This window comes from Excalfactoria chinensis, unplaced genomic scaffold (assembly GCF_039878825.1).
Source record: "Excalfactoria chinensis isolate bCotChi1 unplaced genomic scaffold, bCotChi1.hap2 Scaffold_325, whole genome shotgun sequence".
Lineage (NCBI taxonomy): Eukaryota > Metazoa > Chordata > Aves > Galliformes > Phasianidae > Excalfactoria > Excalfactoria chinensis.
Genome location: NW_027315613.1, coordinates 45,437 through 65,901, shown reverse-complemented (window position 1 = coordinate 65,901; position 20,465 = coordinate 45,437). Strand labels below are relative to the sequence as shown.

General features: G+C 53.7%; 1 protein-coding gene across 1 annotated transcript; it reads left to right on the top strand.

Moving 5' to 3' along the window:
• Positions 1–350: 350 nt before the first annotated feature.
• LOC140264836 (serine protease 27-like) lies at positions 351–19,935 on the top strand. The gene is made up of 5 exons (XM_072360737.1): positions 351–398; positions 3,242–3,410; positions 5,498–5,769; positions 6,211–6,297; positions 19,858–19,935. Exons 2-5 carry the CDS (start codon positions 3,256–3,258, stop codon positions 19,860–19,862), a joined length of 519 nt encoding a protein of 172 aa, XP_072216838.1. The 5' UTR covers positions 351–398; positions 3,242–3,255; the 3' UTR covers positions 19,863–19,935.
• Positions 19,936–20,465: the final 530 nt, after the last annotated feature.

Sequence of the window (20,465 nt, the reverse complement as noted above, 5' to 3'; positions counted from 1 at the left end):
AATGGGGGTCAATGGGGTTTTAGGTTTGGGATATGGGGTCAATGGGGGTCAATGGGGTCAATGGGGTCAATTGGGTTGGGATATGGGGTCAATGGGGGTCAATGGGGTCAATGGGGTCAATGGGGTCAATGGGGTCAATGGGGTCAATGGGGTCAATGGGGTTGGGATATGGGGTCAATGGGATCAATGGGGCTCAATGTGGGTCAATGGGGTGTTTTGGGGTCTATGGGGTTGGGATATGGGGTCAATGGGGGTCTATGGGGTCTATGGGGTCAGTGGGGCTCAATGTGGGTCAATGGGGTCAATGGGGTCTATGGGGTTGTGGGTCCCGCTCTGACCCCACACTTTTCCTTCCCCCCCAACAGTGAAGGCGTCGGATCTGAACAGGGCACAACCAGGTGAGACCCACAGCGACCCATAGAGACACATTGGGACCCATAGAGACCCCATAGTGTCCCATAGAGACCCATAAAGACCCCATAGAGACCCATAGAGACCCATAGAGATCCATAGAGACCCCATAGAGAATCATAGAGACCCATAGAGACCCCATAGAGACCCATAGAGACACATAGAGACCCATAGAGACCCATAGAGACCCATAGAGACACATAGAGACCCCATAGAGACCCCATAGAGACCCCATAGAGACCCATAGAGACCCATAGGGACCCCATAGAGACCCATAGAGACACATAGAGACCCATAGAGACCCCATAGAGACCCATAGAGAATCATAGAGAATCATAGAGACCCATAGAGACCCCATAGAGACCCCATAGAGCCCCATAGACCCCATAGAGACCCATAGAGACCCATAGAGACCCATAGGGACACATAGAGACCCATAGAGCCCCATAAGGACCCATAGAGACCCATAGAGATACCTAGGGACCCCATAGAGACACATAGAGACCCATAGAGACCCATAGGGACACATAGCGACCCATAGAGACCCATAGAGACACATAGAGACCCATAGAGACCCATAGAGCCCCATAGAGACCCATAGAGCCCCATAGAGAACCATAGAGACCCCATAGAGACCCATAGAGACCCACAGAGACCCCATAGAGACCCATAGATCCCCATAGAGCCCCATAGAGCCCCATAGAGCGCCATAGAGACCCCATAGGGACCCCATAGAGCCTCATAGATCCCTGTAGAACCCTATAAAGCCCCGTAGAGCCCCATAGAGACCATATAGAGCCCCACAGACCCCATATAGACCCCATAGAGACCCCATAGAGGCCCATAGAGACCCCATAGAGCCCTATAAAGCCCCATAGAACCCCATAGAGACCCCATAGAGACCCATAGTGACCCATAGGTACCCCATAGTGACCCATAGAACCCCATAGAGACCCCATAGAGACCCATAGTGACCCATAGGTACCCCATAGAGACCCATAGTGACCCATAGACCCCATAGGTACCCCATAGAGATTCATAGACCCCATAGAGCCCCATAGAGCCCCATAGAGACCCCATAGAGGCCCATAGAGACCCCATAGAGCCCCATAGAACCCCATAGAGACCCCATAGATCCCCATAGAACCCCATAGAGCCCCATAGAGACCCATAGAGACTCCATAAAGCCCCATAGAGACCCCATAGAGACCCTTAAAACCCCATAGAGCCCCATAGTGACCCATAGAACCCCATAGAAACCCCATAGAGCCCCATAGAGTCCCTATAGAGACCCCATAGAGCCCCATAGAGCCCCCATAGAGACCCCATAGAGACCCATAGAGACCCACAGAGACCCCATAGAGACCCATAGAGACCCATAGAGACCCCATAGAGCTCCATAGAGACCCCATAGGTACCCCATAGAGCCCCATAGAGCCCTATAGAGACCCCATAGAACCCCATAGAGACCCATAGAGACCCCATAGAGACCCATAGAGCCCCATAGAGCCCCATAGACCCAAAGAGACCCCATATCCCCCCCTAACTCCCCCTTTATCCCCCGCAGTGTGCGGCCGCCCCATGGCTGTGGGGCTGAACCGTAACGTGGGGGGTGAGGATGCCATGGCTGGTCAATGGCCATAGAACCACATAGAGCCCCATAGAGCCCCATAGAGACCCATAGAGACCCCATAGAGCCCCATAGAGACCCCATAGTGCCCCATAGAGACCCCATAGAGCCCTATAAAGCCCCATAGAGCCTCATAGAGACCCCATAGAGACCCATAGTGACCCATAGGTACCCCATAGAGACCCCATAGAGCCCCATAGAGCCCCATAGATCCCTGTAGAACCCTATAAAGCCCCATAGAGCCCCATAGAGACCCCATAGAGACCATATAGAGACCCATAGAAACCCATAGAGACCCATAGAGCCCCATAGAGACCCCATAGAGACCCATAGAGCCCAATAGAGCCCCATAGTGACCCATAGAGCCCCATAGAGACCCCACAGAGACCCATAGTGTCCCATAGGTACCTCATAGAGCCCCATAGAGCCCCATAGAGACCCATAGAGACCCATAGAACCCCATAGAGCCCCATAGAGACCCCATAGAGCCCCATAGAGACCCCATAGAGACCCATTGAGCCCCATAGTGACCCATAGGTACCCCATAGAGCCTCATAGAGCCCCATAGAGACCCCATATCCCCCCCTAACTCCCCCTTTATCCCCCGCAGTGTGCGGCCGCCCCATGGCTGTGGGGCTGAACCGTAACGTGGGGGGTGAGGATGCCATGGCTGGTCAATGGCCATAGAAGCACATAGAGCCCCATAGAGCCCCATAGAGCCCCATAGAGACCCCATAGAGATCCATAGAACCCTATAAAGCCCCATAGAACCCCATAGAGAGCCCATAGAGACCCATAGTGACCCATAGGTACCCCATAGAGACCCATAGAGATCCATAGAGCCCCACAGAGCCCCATAGAACCCCATAGAGATCCCATAGAGCCCCATAGAGACCCCATAGAGACCCATAGAGACCCCATAGTGTCCCATGGAGCCCCATAGAACCTCATAGAGCCCTATAGAGACCCCATAGAGCCCCATAGAGACCCCATAGAGACCCCATAGAGCCCCATAGATCCCTGTAGAACCCTATAAAGCCCCATAGAGCCCCATAGAGACCCCATAGTGCCCCTTAGAGACCCATAGAGCTCCATAGAGACCCCATAGACCCCATAGAGCCCCATAGAGACCCCATAGACCCCATAGAGATCCCATATCCCCCCCATATCCCCCCCTAACAACCCCTTTATCCCCCGCAGTGTGCGGCCGCCCCATGGCTGTGGGGCTGAACCGTAACGTGGGGGGTGAGGATGCCATGGCTGGTCAATGGCCGTGGCAGGGCAGCCTGCTCAGGGACGGGACCCACATCTGTGGGGTGTCCCTCGTGGCCCCACAGTGGGTGCTGACAGCGGCCCATTGCTTCCAAGGGTGAGTGAGAATGGGGGGGGGGGGAGGGTGTGGGGCTGAGGGGCTCTATGGGGCTCTATGGGGTTCTATGGGGCTCTATGGGGCTCTATGGGGCTCTATGGGGTTCTATGGGGTTCTATGGGGCTCTATGGGGCTCTATGGGGTTCTATGGGTCTCTATGGGGTTCTATGGGGCTCTATGGTGTTCTATGGGGCTCTATGGGGTCTCTATGGGGTTCTATGGGGCTCTATGGGTCTCTATGGGTCTCTATGGGGTTCTATGGGGTTCTATGGGGCTCTATGGGGCTCTATGGGTCCCTATGGGTCTCTATGGGTCTCTATGGGGCTCTATGGGGCTCTATGGGGTTCTATGGGGCTCAATGGGTCTCTATGGGGCTCTATGGGGTCTCTATGGGTCTCTATGTGGTCTCTATGGGGTCTCTATGGGTCTCTATGGGGTCTCTATGGGGTCTATGGGTCACTATGGGGTCTCTATGGGGCTCTATGGGGTCTCTATGGGGCTCTATGGGACCCTATGGGTCTCTATGGGTCTCTATGGGTCTCTATGGGTCTCTATGGAGTCTCTATGGGTCCCTATGGGTCTCTATGGGTCTCTATGGGGCTCTATGGGGCTCTATGGGGTTCTATGGGGCTCAATGGGTCTCTATGGGGCTCTATGGGGTCTCTATGGGTCTCTATGTGGTCTCTATGGGGTCTCTATGGGTCTCTATGGGGTCTCTATGGGGTCTATGGGTCACTATGGGTCTCTATGGGGTTCTATGGGGCTTTATAGAGCTCTATTGGGCCTCTATGGGGCTCTATGGGGTCTCTATGGGGCTCTATGGGTCTCTATGGGGTTCTTTGGTTCTCTATGAGTCCCAATGGTTCCCTATGGGGTCTATGAGGCTCTATGGGGTTCTATGGGGTCCCTATGGGTCTCTAGGTCCTTATGGAGCTCTATGGGGTCTCTATGGGTCTCTAGGTCCTTATGGGGTCCTATGGGGTCTCTATGGGTCTCTAGGTCCTTATGGAGTTCTATGGGGTCTCTATGGGACCCAATAGAACCCAATGCCCACCTGTTTCCCCTATAGGAGCCTGGATCCCCGTTCCTACGCCGTCCTATTGGGGGTGCAGGAGCTCTATGTGTCTCTATGGGGTCTCTATGGGGCTCTAGGTCCTTATGGGGTTCTATGGGGTCTCTATGGGGTCTCTATGGCGTCTCTATGGGGATCAATGGGTCACTATGGAGTTCTATGGGGCTCTATGGTTTCTGTGGGTCTCTATGGGGTATCTTTGGGGTTCTATGGGGTCTCTATGGGGCTCTATGGGTCACTATGGGGTCTCTATGGGGTCTCTATGGGGCACTGTGGGGTCTCTATTGGTCTCTATGGGGTTCTATGGGGTCTCTATGGGACCCCATAGAACCCAATGCCCACCTGTTTCCCTTTTAACCCTATAGGAGCCTGGACCCCCGTTCCTACGCCGTCCTATTGGGGGTCCCGGAGCTCTATGGGGTCTCTATGGGGTTTCTATGGGGTCTCTATGGGGTCTCTATGGGGTCTCTATGGGGTCTCTATGGGGTCTCTATGGGGTTCTATGGGTCTCTATGAAGCTCTATGGGTCTCTATGGGGTCTCTATGGGGCTCTATGGGGCTCTATGGGGTCTCTATGGGTCTCTATGGGGCTCTATGGGGTCTCTATGGGGTCTCTCACCTGTTCCCCCTTTTAACCCTATAGGAGCCTGGACCCCCGTTCCTACGCCGTCCTATTGGGGGTGCAGGAGCTCTATGTGTCTCTATGGGGTTCTATGGGGTTCTATGGTTCTCTATGGGGTTCTATGGGGTCTCTATGGGGTTCTATGGGTTCCAATAGGTCTCTATGGGTCATAATGGGTCTCTATGGGTTGTAATGGGTTTCTATGGGGTCTATGGGTCTCTATGGGTTGTAATGGGTCCCTATGGGGTCTATGGGTCTCTATGGGTCGTAATGGGTCTCTATGGGTTGTAATGGGTTTCTATGGGGCCTATGGGTCCCAATGGTTCCCTATGGGCTCTATGGGTCTCTATGTGTCTCTATGGGGTCTCTAACCCTGACCCTTTAACCCTATAGGAGCCTGGACCCCCGTTCCTACGCCGTCCTATTGGGGGTGCAGGAGCTGTCTGGTCCATGGGGTCAGAACCGCACGGTCCCATTGGGTCGGCTGTTCCCTCACCCGGCCTATGCGGGAGAAGCCACCAGCGGGGACATCGCCTTGGCCCAACTCAGCCGCCCCGTCACTTATGGGGTCAGTGTAGGACCCGTCTGCTTACCCGGACCCACCTTCCATTTCCCTGCCGGGACCCAATGCGTGGCCACGGGATGGGGGGACATTGGAGAAGGAGGTGAGATGGGGGGTCAATATGGGGTTCTATGGGGCTTTATGGGGTCTCTATGGGGTTCTATGGGGTCAAAAGGGGGTCTATGGGGCTCTATGGGGCCCTATGGGGTCATTATGGGGCTCTATGGGGTCATTATAGGGCTCTATGGGGCTCTATGGGGTTCTATGGGGCTCTGTAAGGTCTCTATGGGGCTCTATGGGGTCATTATAGGGCTCTATGGGGCTCTATGGGGTCATTATAGGGCTCTATGGGGTCTATGGGGTCTCTATGGGTCTCTATGTGTCTCTATGGGTCTCTATGTGTCTCTATGGGTCTCTGTGTGTCTCTATGGGTCTCTATGTGTCTCTATGGGATCTCTATGTCTCTCTATAAGTCTCTATGTGTCTCTATGGGTCTCTATGGGTCTCTGTGGGTCTCTATGGGGTCTCTATGGGGTCAGTGTAGGACCCGTCTGCTTACCCGGACCCACCTTCCATTTCCCTGCCGGGACCCAATGCGTGGCCACGGGATGGGGGGACATTGGAGAAGGAGGTGAGATAGGGGGCTCTATGGGGTCAAAAGGGGGTCTGTGGGGCTCTATGGGGTCATTATAGGGCTCTATGAGGCTCTATGGGGTCGATATGGGGCTCTATGGGGTCATTATAGGGCTCTATGGGGCTCTATGGGGTTCTATGGGGCTCTGTAAGGTCTCTATGGGGCTCTATGGGGTCATTATAGGGCTCTATGGGGCTCTATGGGGTCATTATAGGGCTCTATGGGTCTCTATGGGGATCAATAGGGCTCTATGGGTCTCTATGGGGCTCTATGGGGCTCTATGGGGTCTCTATGGGTCTCTATAGGTCTCTATGGGGTCTATGGGGTCACTATGGGTCTCTATTGGGTCTATGGGGTCACCATGGGGTCCTATGGAGCTCTATGGGGTCACTATGGGGTCTCTATGGGGTCTCTATGGGTCCCTATGTGTCTCTATGGGTCTCTATGGGGTCTCTATGGGGCTCTATGGGGCTCTATGGGGTCTATGAGGTCTTTATGGGATCGATATGGAGCTCTATGGAGCTCTATGGGGCTCTATGGGGTCTATGTGGCTCTATGGGGTCACTATGGGTCTCTATGGGGTCACTATGGGGTTCTGTAGGTCACTATGGGGTCTCTATGGGGTTCTATGATGTCATTATGGGGCTCTATGGGGTCATTATAGGGCTCTATGGGTATCTATGGGTCTCTATGGGTCTCTATAGGTCTCTATGGGGTCTATGGGGTCTCTATGGGTCTCTGTGTGTCTCTATGGGTCTCTATGTGTCTCTATGGGGTCTCTATGGGTCTCTATAGGTCTCTATGTGTCTCTATGGGTCTCTATGGGTCTCTATGGGGTCTATGGGGTCTCTATGGGGTCTCTATGGGTCTCTATAGGTCTCTATGGGGTCTATGGGGTCTCTATGGGGTCTCTGTAGGTCTCTATGGGGTCTATGGGGTCTCTATGGGTCTCTATAGGTCTCTATGGGGTCTATGGGGTCTCTATGGGTCTCTATGGGTCTCTATGGGTCCCTATGGGGTCAGTGTAGGACCCGTCTGCTTACCCGGACCCACCTTCCATTTCCCTGCCGGGACCCAATGCGTGGCCACGGGGTGGGGGGACATTGGAGAAGGAGGTGAGATAGGGGGGTCTTTATAGGGTCAAAAGGGGGTCTGTGGGGCTCTATGGGGCTCTATGGGGTCATTATAGGGCTCTATGGGGTCTCTATGGGGCTCTATGGGATCTATGGGGCTCTATGGGGTCATTATAGGGCTCTATGGGGTCTCTATGGGGCTCTATGGGATCTATTGGGCTCTATGGGGTCATTATAGGGCTCTATGGGGTCTCTATGGGGCTCTATGGGATCTATGGGGTCTCTATGGGGTCATTATAGGGTTCTATGGGGCTCTATGGGGCTCTATGGGGTCTCTATGGGTCTCTATGGGGTCATTATGGGGCTCTATGGGGTCACTATGGGGTTCTGTGGGGCTCTATGGGTCTCTATGGGTCATTATGGGGCTCTATGGGGTCATTATGGGGCTCTGTGGGGTCATTATAGGGCTCTATGGGGCTCTATAGGGTCTCTATGGGGCTCTATGGGGTCATTATAGGGCTCTATGGGGTCACTATGGGGCTCTATGGGGCTCTATGGGGTCCCAATGGGGTTTTATGGGGTCTATAGGGTCATTATGGGGCTCTATTGGGTCTATGGGGCTCTATAGGGTCATTATAGGGCTCTATGGGGCCGATATGGGGCTCTATGGGGTCATTATAGGGCTCTATGGGGCTCTATGGGGTCATTATGGGGGTCTATGGGGTCAATATGGATCTCTATGGGGTCACTATGGGGTCTCTATGGGTCTCTATAGGTCTCTATGGGGTCTATGGGGTCTCTATGACTCTCTGTGTGTCTCTATGGGTCTCTATGGGTCTCTATGGGTCTCTGTGGGTCTCTATGGGGTCTCTATGGGGTCAGTGTAGGACCCGTCTGCTTACCCGGACCCACCTTCCATTTCCCTGCCGGGACCCAATGCGTGGCCACGGGGTGGGGGGACATTGGAGAAGGAGGTGAGATAGGGGGCTCTATGGGGCTCTATGGGGCTCTATGGGGCTCTATGGGGTCTATGGGGTTCTATGGGGTCGCAATGGGGTTTTATGGGGTCTATGGGGTCTCTATGGGGTCGCAATGGGGTTTTATGGGGTCTATGGGTTTCTATGGGGTCGCAATGGGGTTTTATGGGGTCTATGGGGCCAAAAGGGGGTCTATGGGGCTCTATGGGGTCACTATGGGGTTCTATAGGGCTCTATGGGGTCTCTATGGGGCTCTATGGGGTCATTATAGGGCTCTATGAGGCTCTATGGGGTCGATATGGGACTCTATGGGGGTCTATGGGGTCTCTATGGGGCTCTATGGGGCTCTATGGGGTCACTATGGGGTTCTATAGGGCTCTATGGGGTCTCTATGGAGCTCTATGGGGTCATTATAGGGCTCTATGAGGCTCTATGGGGTCGATATGGGACTCTATGGGGCTCTATGGGGTTCTATGGGGTCAAAAGGGGATCTATGGGGTTCTATGGGGTTCTATAGGGCTCTATGGGGTCTCTATGGGGCTCTGTGGGGTCATTATAGGGCTCTATGGGGCTCTATGGGGTCGATATGGGGCTCTATGGGGCTCTATGGGGTTCTATGGGGCTCTATGGGGTCACAATGAGGCTCTATGGGGCTCTATGGGGTTCTATGGGGCTCTATGGGTTCACTATGGGGTCTATGGGGTCTCTATGGGTCTCTATGGGGTCTCTATGGGGCCAAAAGGGGGTCTATAGGGTCACTATGGAGTCCCAATGGGGTTTTATGGGGTCTATAGGGTCATTATGGGGCTCTATTGGGTCTATGGGGCTCTATAGGGTCATTATAGGGCTCTATGGGGCTCTATGTGGTCATTATGGGGCTCTATGGGGTCATTACAGGGCTCTATGGGGCTCTATGGGGTCATTATAGGGCTCTATGGGGTCATTATGGGGCTCTATGGGGTCTATGGTGTCACTATGGGGTTCTATGGGGTCATTATAGGGCTCTATGGGGTCATTATGGGGCTCTATGGGGTCATTATAGGGCTCTATGGGGCTCTATGGGGTCTCTATGGGGCTCTATGGGGATCAATAGGGCTCTATGGGTCTCTATGGGGTCATTATGGGGCTCTATGGGGTCACTATGGGGTCAAAAGGGGGTCTATGGGGCTCTATGGAGTTCTATGGGATCTATGGGGTCCTATGGGGTCTCTATGGGTCTCTATAGGTCTCTATGGGGCTTTATGGGCTCTATGGGGCTCTATGGGTTCACTATGGGGTCTATGGGGTCTCTATGGGTCTCTATGGGGTCTCTATGGGGCCAAAAGGGGGTCTATAGGGTCACTATGGAGTCCCAATGGGGTTTTATGGGGTCTGTAGGGTCATTATGGGGCTCTATTGGGTCTATGGGGCTCTATAGGGTCATTATAGGGCTCTATGGGGCTCTATGTGGTCATTATGGGGCTCTATGGGGTCATTATAGGGCTCTATGGGGCTCTATGGGGTCATTATAGGGCTCTATGGGGTCATTATGGGGCTCTATGGGGTCTATGGTGTCACTATGGGGTTCTATGGAGTCATTATAGGGCTCTATGGGGCTCTATGGGGATCAATAGGGCTCTATGGGTCTCTATGGGGTCATTATGGGGCTCTATGGGGTCACTATGGGGTTCTGTGGGGCTCTATGGGGTTCTATGGGGATCAATAGGGCTCTATGGGGTCTCTATGTGGAACAATGGGATCCTGTGGGGTCTCTATGGGGCTCTATGGGGTCTCTATGGGGCTCTATTGGTCTCTTTGGGTCTCTATGGGGTCACTATGGGGTCCTATGGGTTCCCTATGTGTCTCTATGTGTCTCTATGGGTCTCTATGTGTCTCTATGTGTCTCTATGGGTCTCTATGGGTCTCTATAGGTCTCTATGGGATCTCTATGGGTCTCTATGGGTGTCTATGTGTCTCTGTGTGTCTCTATGGGTCTCTATGGGTCTCTATGGGTCTCTATAGGTCTCTATGGGTCTCTATGGGTCCCAATGGGTCTCTATGGATTCCAATGGGTCTCTATGGGTCCCAATGGGTCGTAATGGGTCTCTATGGGTTGTAATGGGTCTCTATGGGGTCTATGGGTCCCAATGGGTCTCAATGGGATCTATGGGTTCCAATAGATCTCTATGGGGTTCTATGGGTCTCTATGGGGTCTATGGGTCTCAGTGGGGTCTGTGGGTCTCTATGGGTTGTAATGGGTCTCTATAGGGTCTATGGGTTCCAATAGGTCTCTATGGGGTCTATGGGTCCCTATGGGGTCTATGGGTCTCTATGGGTCTCTTTGGGTCTCTATGGGTCCCTATGGGTCCTAATGGGTCGTAATGGGTCTCTATGGGTCTCTATGGGCCCCTATGGGGTCTATGGGTCTTTATGGTTCCCAATGGGTCGTAATGGGTCTCTGTGGGTTGTAATGGGTCTCTATGGGATCTATGGGTCCCAATGGTTCCCTAAGGGGTCTGTGGGTCCCTATGGGGTCTGTGGGTCTCTATGGGGTCTATGGGTTCCAATAGGTCTCTATGGGTCTCTATGGGTCTCTATGGGGTCTATGAGTCCCAATGGGTCTCTATGGGGTCTATGGGGTCTATGGGGCTCTATTGGTCTCTATGGGGTTCTATGGGTCTGACCTATGGCCCAGAGGACCTCCCGTCGCCGCGGCGGCTGCAGGAGGTGTGGGTCCCGCTGATGGGACAGGCTCTATGGGTCGCTATGGGTCGCTATGGGGTTCCATGGGTCTCTATGGGGCTCTATGGGGTCTATGGGTCTCTATGGGTCCCAATGGGTCGTAATGGGTCTCTATGGGTTGTAATGGGTCTCTATGGAGTCTATGGGTCCCAATGGGTCTCAATGGGTCTCAATGGGTCTGTATGGGGTCTATGGGTCCCAATGGGTCTCAATGGGTCTCAATGGGTCTGTATGGGGTCTATGGGTCCCAATGGGTCTCAATGGGTCTCAATGGGTCTCTATGGGGTCTATGGGTCCCAATGGGTCCTAATGGATCTCAATGGGTCGTAATGGGTCTCTATGGGGTCTATGGGTTCCAATAGGTCTCTATGGGGTCTATGGGTTCCAATAGGTCTCTATGGGGTCTATGGGTCCCTATGGGGTCTATGGGTCTTTATGGGTCTCTATGGGTCTCTATGCGGTCTGTGGGTCCCTATGGGGCTCTATTGGTCTCTATGGGGTTCTATGGGTCTCTATGGGTCCCAATGGTTCCCTATGGGGTCTATGTGTCTCAATGGGGTCAATGGGTCTCTATGGGGTCTATGGGTCTCTATGGGGTCTATGGGTCTCTATGGGGTCTATGAGTCTCAATGGGTGTCTATGGGTCTCTATGGGGTTCTATGGGGTCTATGGGTCTCAATGGGGTCTATGGGTCCCAATAGGTCTCTATGGGGTCTATGGGTCTCAATGGGGTCTATGGGTCCCTATGGGGTCTATGGGTCTCTATGGGGTTCTATGGGGTCTGTGGGTCTCTAATGGGGTTCTATGGGGTCTGTGGGTCTCTATGTGGTTCTATGGGTCTGACCTATGGCCCAGAGGACCTCCCGTCGCCGCGGCGGCTGCAGAAGGTGTGGGTCCCGCTGATGGGGCAGGCTCTATGGGTCGCTATGGGTCCCTATGAGACTCTCTAGGTCTCTATGGGGCTCTATGGGGTCTATGGGTCTCTATGGGTCCCAATGGGTCGTAATGGGTCTCTATGGGTTGTAATGGGTCTCTATGGGTTGTAATGGGTTTCAATGGGGTCTATGGGTCTGTATGAGGTCTATGGGTCCCAATGGGTCGTAATGGATCTCAATGGGTTGTAATGGGTCTCTATAGGGTCTATGAGTCCCAATGGGTCTCTATGGGGTCTATGGGTCCCAATGGTTCCCTATGGGTCTCTATGGGTCTCTATGGGGTCTATGGGTTCCAATAGGTCTCTATGGGGTTCTATGGGGTCTGTGGGTCCCTATGGGGCTCTATTGGTCTCTATGGGGTTCTATGGGTCTCTATGGGTCTATGGGTCCCTATGGGTTCCAATGGTTCCCTATGGGGTCTATGGGTCTCTATGGGTCCCAATGGTTCCCTATGGGGTCTATGGGTCTCTATGGGTCCCAATGGGTCCTAATGGGTCTCAATGGGTCGTAATGGGTCTCTATGGGTCTCTATGGGGTCTATGAGTCCCAATGGGTCTCTATGGGGTCTATGGGGTTCTATGGGTCTCTATGGGGTCTGTGGGTCTCTATGGGGTCTGTGGGTCTCTATGGGGTTCTTTGGGTCTCTATGGGGTCTATGGATTCCAATAGGTCTCTATGGGGTCTATGGGTCCCAATGGGTCTTAATGGGTCTCTATGGGGTCTATGGGTCCCAATGGGTCATAATGGGTCTCTATGGGATCTATGGGTCCCTATGGGGTTCTATGGGGTCTATGGGTCTCAATGGGGTCTATGGGTCCCAATGGGTCCCTATGGGGTCTGTGGGTCTCTATGGGGTCTCTATGTGGTTCTATGGGTCTGACCTATGGCCCAGAGGACCTCCCGTCGCCGCGGCGGCTGCAGGAGGTGTGGGTCCCGCTGATGGGGCAGGCTCTATGGGTCCCAATGGGTCCCTATGGGGTCTGTGGTTCTCTATGGGGTTCTATGGGTCTCTATGGGGTGTATGGGTCCCAATGGGTCCCTATGGGGTCTGTGGGTCTCTATGGGGTTCTATGGGTCTCTATGGGGTCTGTGGGTCTCTATGGGGTCTATGGGTCTCTATAGGGTCTATGGGTCTCTATGGGTCCCAATGGTTCCCTATGGGGTTCTATGGGTCTCAATGGGGTCTATGGGTCCCAATAGGTCTCTATGGGGTCTATGGGTCTCTATGGGATCTATGGGTCTCTATGGGGTCTATGAGTCCCAATGGGTCTCTATGGGGTCTATGGGTCTCTATGGGGTCTGTGGGTCCCTATGGGGCTCTATTGGTCTCTATGGGGTCTATGGGCCTCTATGGGTCCCAATGGTTCCCTATGGGGTCTATGGGTCTCTATGGGGTTCTATGGGTCTCTATGGGGTCTGTGGGTCTCTATAGGTCTCTATGGGTTCCAATAGGTCTCTATGGGGTTCTATGGGGTCTGTGGGTCTCTATGTGGTTCTATGGGTCTGACCTATGGCCCAGAGGACCTCCCGTCGCCGCGGCGGCTGCAGGAGGTGTGGGTCCCGCTGATGGCACAGGCCGAATGCCGCCGTCTCTATGGGACCCAAATGGGGACCCAGTTACCACCCAGGAAGGTCCGGGATGACATGATCTGTGCCGGGTACCCACAGGGCATCAGGGACACCTGCAAGGTCAGAGGGCAAAAGGTCAAGGGGTCTCTATTAGGGTTATGGGGTCTCTATGGGGGTTATGGGGTCTCTATGGGGTCTCTATGGGGTCTCTATTAGGGTTAGGGGGTTTCTATGGGGTCCCTATGGGGGATATGGGGTCCCTATGTGGTCTCTATGGGGGATATGGGGTTTCTATGGGGGTTATGGGGTCCCTATTGGGGTTATGGGGTCTCTATGGGGTCCCTATTAGGGTTATGGGGTCCTTATGTGAGATATGGGGTCTCTATGGGGTCTCTATGGGGTCTCTATTAGGGTTAGGGGGTCTCTATGGGGTCTCTATGGGGGATATGGGGTCCCTATGGGGGTTATGGGGTCTCTATGTGGGATATGGGGTCCCTATGGGGTCTCTATGTGGTCTCTATTAGGGTTATGGGGTCCTTATTTGGGTTATGGGGTCTCTATGGGGTCTCTATGGGGGTTATGGGGTCCTTATGTGAGATATGGGGTCTCTATGGGGTCTCTATGGGGGATATGGGGTCTCTATGGGGTCTCTATGGGGTCTCTATTAGGGTTAGGGGGTTTCTATGGGGTCTCTATGGGGTCTCTATGGGGGTTATGGGGTCTCTATGGGGGTTATGGGGTCCCTATGGGGATTATGGGGTCTCTATGGGGTCTCTATGGGGATTATGGGGTCTCTATGGGGTCTCTATGGGGTCTCTATGGGGGTTATGGGGTCCCTATTGGGGTTATAGGGTCTCTATGGGGTCCCTATTAGGGTTATGGGGTCCTTATGTGAGATATGGGTTCTCTATGGGGTCTCTATTGGGGTTAGGGGGTTTCTATGGGGTCTCTATGGGGTCTCTATTGGGGTTATGGGGTCCCTATGGGGGTTATGGGGTCCCTATGGGGGATATAGGGTCCCTATAGGATCTCTATGGGTCCCTATAGGGGTATGATCTGTGCCGGGTACCCACAGGGCATCAGGGACACCTGCAAGGTCAGAGGGCAACCTTAGGGGCCTTGGGGTCAAGGGGTCAAGGGGTCAAGGGGTTATGGGGTCCTTATTAGGGTCGTGGGGTCTCTATGTGAGATATGGGGTCCCTCTGTGAGATATGGGGTCTCTATGGGGTCTCTATGGGGTCTCTATTGGGGTTATGGGGTTTCTATGGGGTCTCTATTGGGGATATGGGGTCCCTATGGGGGTTATGGGGTCTCTATGGGGGATATGGGGTCTCTATGGGGTCTCTATGGGGGATATAGGGTCCCTATAGGATCTCTATGGGTCCCTATAGGGGTATGATCTGTGCCGGGTACCCACAGGGCATCAGGGACACCTGCAAGGTCAGAGGGCAACCTTAGGGGCCTTGGGGTCAAGGGGTCAAGGGGTCAAGGGGTTATGGGGTCTCTATTAGGGTTATGGGGTCTCTATGGGGGTTATGGGGTCCCTATGGGGGATATGGCGTCTCTATGGGGTCTCTATTAGGGTTATGGGGTCCTTATTTGGGTTATGGGGTCTCTATGGGGGTTATGGGGTCCTTATGTGAGATATGGGGTCTCTATGGGGTCTCTATGGGGGATATGGGGTCTCTATGGGGTCTCTTTGTGGTCTCTATGGGGGATATGGGGTCCCTATGGGGGTTATGGGGTCTCTATGGGGGATATGGGGTCCCTATGGGGTCTCTATGGGTCCCTATGGGGGTATGATCTGTGCCGGGTACCCACAGGGCATCAGGGACACCTGCAAGGTCAGAGGTCAACCTTAGGGGCCTTGGGGTCAAGGGGTCAAGGGGTCAAGGGGTTATGGGGTCCTTATTAGGGTCGTGGGGTCTCTATGTGAGATATGGGGTCCCTCTGTGAGATATGGGGTCTCTATGGGGTCTCTATGGGGTCTCTATTGGGGTTATGGGGTTTCTATGGGGTCTCTATTGGGGATATGGGGTCCCTATGGGGGTTATGGGGTCTCTATGGGGGTTATGGGGTGCCTATGTGAGATATGGGGTCTCTATGGGGTCTCTATTAGGGTTAGGGTGTTTCTATGGGGTCTCTATGGGGTCTCTATTGGGGATATGGGGTCTCTATGGGGGTTATGGGGTCCCTCTGTGAGATATGGGGTCTCTATGGGGTCTCTATGGGGGATATGGGGTCCCTATTAGGGTTATGGGGTCTCTATGGGGTCTCTATGGGGGTTATGGGGTCTCTATGGGGGATATGAGGTCCCTATGGGGTCCCTATTGGGGTTATGGGGTCTCTATGGGGGATATGAGGTCCCTATGGTGTCCCTTTTGTGGTTATGGGGTCTCTTTGGGGATATGGGGTCCCTATGGGGTCTCTATGGGTCCCTATGGGGGTATGATCTGTGCCGGGTACCCACAGGGCATCAGGGACACCTGCAAGGTCAGAGGTCAAAAGGTCAAGGGGTCAAGGGGTCCCTATTAGGGTTATGGGGTCCCTATTAGGGTCGTGGGGTCCCTATGTGAGATATGGGTTCTCTATGGGGTCCCTATGTGAGATATGGGGTCTCTATGGAGTCTCTATGGGGTCTCTATTGGGGTTATGGGGTTTCTATGGGGTCTCTATTGGGGATATGGGGTCTCTATGGGGGTTATGGGGTCCCTATGTGAGATATGGGGTCTCTATGGGGTCTCTATGGGGTCTCTATTAGGGTTAGGGGGTTTCTATGGGGTCTCTATGGGGTCTCTATTGGGGATATGGGGTCCCTATGGGGTCTCTATGGGGTCCCTATTGGGGATATGGGGTCCCTATGGGGTCTCTATGTGGTCTCTACTGGGGTTATGGGGTCTCTATGGGGTCTCTATGTGGTCTCTATTGGGGTTATGGGGTCCCTATGGGGTCTCTATGGGTCCCTATAGGGGTATGATCTGTGCCGGGTACCCACAGGGCATCAGGGACACCTGCAAGGTCAGAGGGCAACCTTAGGGGCCTTGGGGTCAAGGGGTCAAGGGGTTATGGGGTCCCTATGGGGGTTATGGGGTCTCTATGGGGGTTATGGGGTCTCTATGGGAATTATGGTGTCCCTATGGGAGTTATGGGGTCTCTATTGGGGCTATGGGGTCCCTATGGGGGTTATGGGGACTCTATGGGGTTATGGGGTCTCTATTAGGGTTATGGGGTCCTTATTTGGGTTATGGGGTCTCTATGGGGTCTCTATGGGGGTTATGGGGTCCTTATGTGAGATATGGGTTCTCTATGGGGTCTCTATGGGGTCTCTATTAGGGTTATGTGGTCCCTATTGGGGATATGGGGTCCCTATGGGGTCTCTATGGGTCCCTATTGGGGATATGGGGTCCCTATGGGGTCTCTATGGGTCCCTATGAGGGATATGGGGTCCCTATGGGGTCTCTATGGGTCCCTATGGGGGTATGATCTGTGCCGGGTACCCACAGGGCATCAGGGACACCTGCAAGGTCAGAGGTCAACCTTAGGGGCCTTGGGGTCAAGGGGTCAAGGGGTTATGGGGTCTCTATGGGGTCTCTATGGGGGTTATGGGGTCTCTATGGGGATATGGGTTCTCTATGAGCATTATGGGGTCTCTATAGGGTCTCTATTGGGGTTATGGGGTCCCTATGGGGGTTATGGGGTCTCTATGTGGTCTCTATGGGGGTTATGGGGTCCCTATGGGGGTTATGAGGTCTCTATGGGGTCTCTATGGGGGTTATGGGGTCCCTATGTGAGATATGGGGTCTCTATGGGGTCTCTATGGGGTCACTATGGGCTCTCTATGGGGTCTCTATGTGCTCTCTATGGGGGTTATGGGGTCTCTATTGGGGTTATGGGGTCTCTATGCGGATATGGGTTCTCTATGAGGGTTATGGGGTCGTTATGGGTTCTCTACGGGGTTTCTATGGGGTCTCTATGGAGGTTATGGGGTCCCTTTTGGGGTTATGGGGTCTCTATTGGGTCCCTATTAGGGTTATGGGGTCTCTATGGTGTCTCAATGGGGGTTATGGGATCTCTATGGGGGTTATGGGGTCTCTATGGGGTCTCTATGAGGGTTAAGGGGTTTCTATGGCGTCTCAATGGGGGTTATGGAGTCTCTATGGGTCTCTATGGGGACTCTATTGGGGTTTATGGGGTCCTTATGTGAGATATGGGGTCTCTATAGGGTCTCTATTGGGGATCTGGGGTCCCTATGGGGATTATGGAGTCTCTATGGGGTCTCTATTGGATTTATGGGGTACCTATGTGAGATATGGGGTCTCTATGGGGTCTTTATGGGGGTTATGGGGTCTCTATGGGGTCTCTATGGGGGTTATGGGGTCTCTATAGGTCTCCCTATATAACCCTGTCCCTTCCTCCCCCCCATAGGGTGACTCAGGCGGTCCCCTTGTGCCCCTATATGACCCTATGTGCCCCTATATGTCCCTATAGGGTCCCAATGTCTCCCTATATGTCCCTATAGGGTCCCAATGTCTCCCTATATGCCCCTATATCCCCCTATGTGCCCCTATATGTCCCTATGGGGTCCCAATGTCCCCCTATATGTCCCTATAGGGTCCCAATGTGCCCCTATATGTCCCTATGGGGTCCCAATGTCTCCCTATATGTCCCTATGGGGTCCCTATGTGCCTCCTATGTGCCCCTATATGTCCCTATGGGGTCCCAATGTCTCCCTATATGCCCCTATATCCCCCTATATGCCCCTATATGTCCCCCTATGTGCCCCTATATGTCTCTATGGGGTCCCAATGTCTCCCTATATGCCCCTATATCCCCCTATATGCCCCTATATCCCCCTATATGCCCCTATATGTCCCTATGGGGTCCCAATGTCTCCCTATATGCCCATATATGCCCCTATAGGTCCCCTATATAACCCCCTTTCTCCCCCCTATAGGGTGACTCAGGCGGTCCCCTTGTGTCCCTATATGCCCCCATATCCCCCTATATGTCCCCATATCCCCCTATATGCCCCTATATGCCCCTATATGTCCCTATGGGAACCCAATGTCCCACTATGGGGTCCCAATGTGACATATAGGGTCTCTATGGGGTCCCCTATATAACCCCCTTTCTCTCCCCCATAGGGTGACTCAGGCGGTCCCCTTGTGTCCCTATATCCCCCTATATGCCCCTATATATCCCTATGGGGTCCCATATATAACCCCCCCCCCCTTCTATCCCCCATAGGGTCACTCAGGCGGTCCCTATGGGGTCCCAGTGTCTCCCTATATGCCCCTATATCCCCCTATATGCCCCTATATCCCCCTATATCCCCCTATATGCCCCTATATGTCCCTATATGCCCCATATGTCCCTATGGGGTCCCAATGTCTCCCTATGTGCCCCCATATGCCCCTATATGCCCCTATAGGGTCCCAATGTCTCCCTATATGTCCCTATGGGGTCCCAATGTCCCCCTATATGCCCCTATATGTCCCCCTATATGCCCCCATATCCCCCTATGTGCCCCTATATGTCCCTATGGGGTCCCCTATATGTCCCTATAGGGTCCCCTATATGTCCCTATAGGGTCCCATATATAACCTCCTGTCCCTTTCTCTCCCCTATAGGGTGACTCAGGCGGTCCCATTGTGTCCCTATGTCCCTCTATATGCCCCTATATGTCCCCCTATATGCCCCTATATGTCCCCCTATATACCCCAATATGTCCCTATGGGGTCCCCTATATAACCCTGTCCCTTCCTCTCCCCCATAGGGTGACTCAGGTGGTCCCCTTGTGTCCCTATGTGCCCCCTATATGCCCCTATATGTCCCTATGGGGTCCCAATGTCTCCCTATATGCCCCTATATCCCCCTATATGCCCCTATATGTCCCTATGGGGTCCCAATGTCTCCCTATATGCCCCTATATCCCCCTATATGCCCCTATATGTCCCCCTATGTGCCCCTATATGTCCCTATAGGGACCCAATGTCTCCCTATGTGCCCTTATATGTCCCTATAGGGTCCCTATGTGCCCCCAATATGCCCCTATATGTCCCTATAGGGTCCCTATGTGCCCCCAATATTCCCCTATATGTCCCTATAGGGTCCCCTATATAACCCTGTCCCTTTATCTCCCCCCATAGGGTGACTCAGGCGGTCCCCTTGTGTCCCTGTATGACCCTATGTGCCCCTATATGTCCCTATGGGGTCCCAATGTGACATATAGGGTCTCTATGGGGTCCCCTATATAACCCTGTCCCTTTATCTCCCCCATAGGGTGACTCAGGCGGTCCCCTTGTTTGCCGTTCCGGATCCCGTTGGGTTCTGGTTGGTATCGTCAGTTGGGGTGAAGGTTGCGCGGTACCGAACCGACCCGGTGTCTATACCAGGGTCAGTAGCTACGCAGCCTGGATCGCACAGAGAGCCTATGGGGTCACCTTCATCACCTCCGGGACCGGAACCAAGACCCAAAGCATCAGCAGCATCTTCTGTGTCCTCATGGTGGGGCTCATTTGGGCCGGTTCTGACCCATAAGTGGGCTCCTATGGGCTCCTATGGGCTCCTATGGGCTCCTATGGGCCGGTTCTGACCCAATAAAGGTGGTTCTGACCCAATCAAGGCGGTTCTATGGGCTCCTATGGCCGGTTCTGACCCATAAGTGGGCTCCTATGGGCTCCTATGGGCTCCTATGGGCTCCTATGGGCCGGTTCTGACCCATAAGTGGGCTCCTATGGGCTCCTATGAACCGGTTCTGACCCATAAGTGGGCTCCTATGGGCTCCTATGGGCCGGTTCTGACCCAATCAAGGCGGTTCTGACCCAATCAAGGCGGTTCTATGGGCTCCAATGGGCCGGTTCTGACCCATAAGTGGGCTCCTATGGGCT

Coding starts and splice junctions, on each gene's coding strand:
- LOC140264836 (XM_072360737.1), top strand. CDS start 3,256: ATGGCTGTGGGGCTGAACCGTAACGTGGGGGGTGAGGATGCCATGGCT. Junction 3,411..5,497: donor GCGGCCCATTGCTTCCAAGG/GTGAGTGAGAAT, acceptor TTAACCCTATAG/GAGCCTGGACCCCCGTTCCT. Junction 5,770..6,210: donor GGGGGACATTGGAGAAGGAG/GTGAGATGGGGG, acceptor GGGTCAGTGTAG/GACCCGTCTGCTTACCCGGA.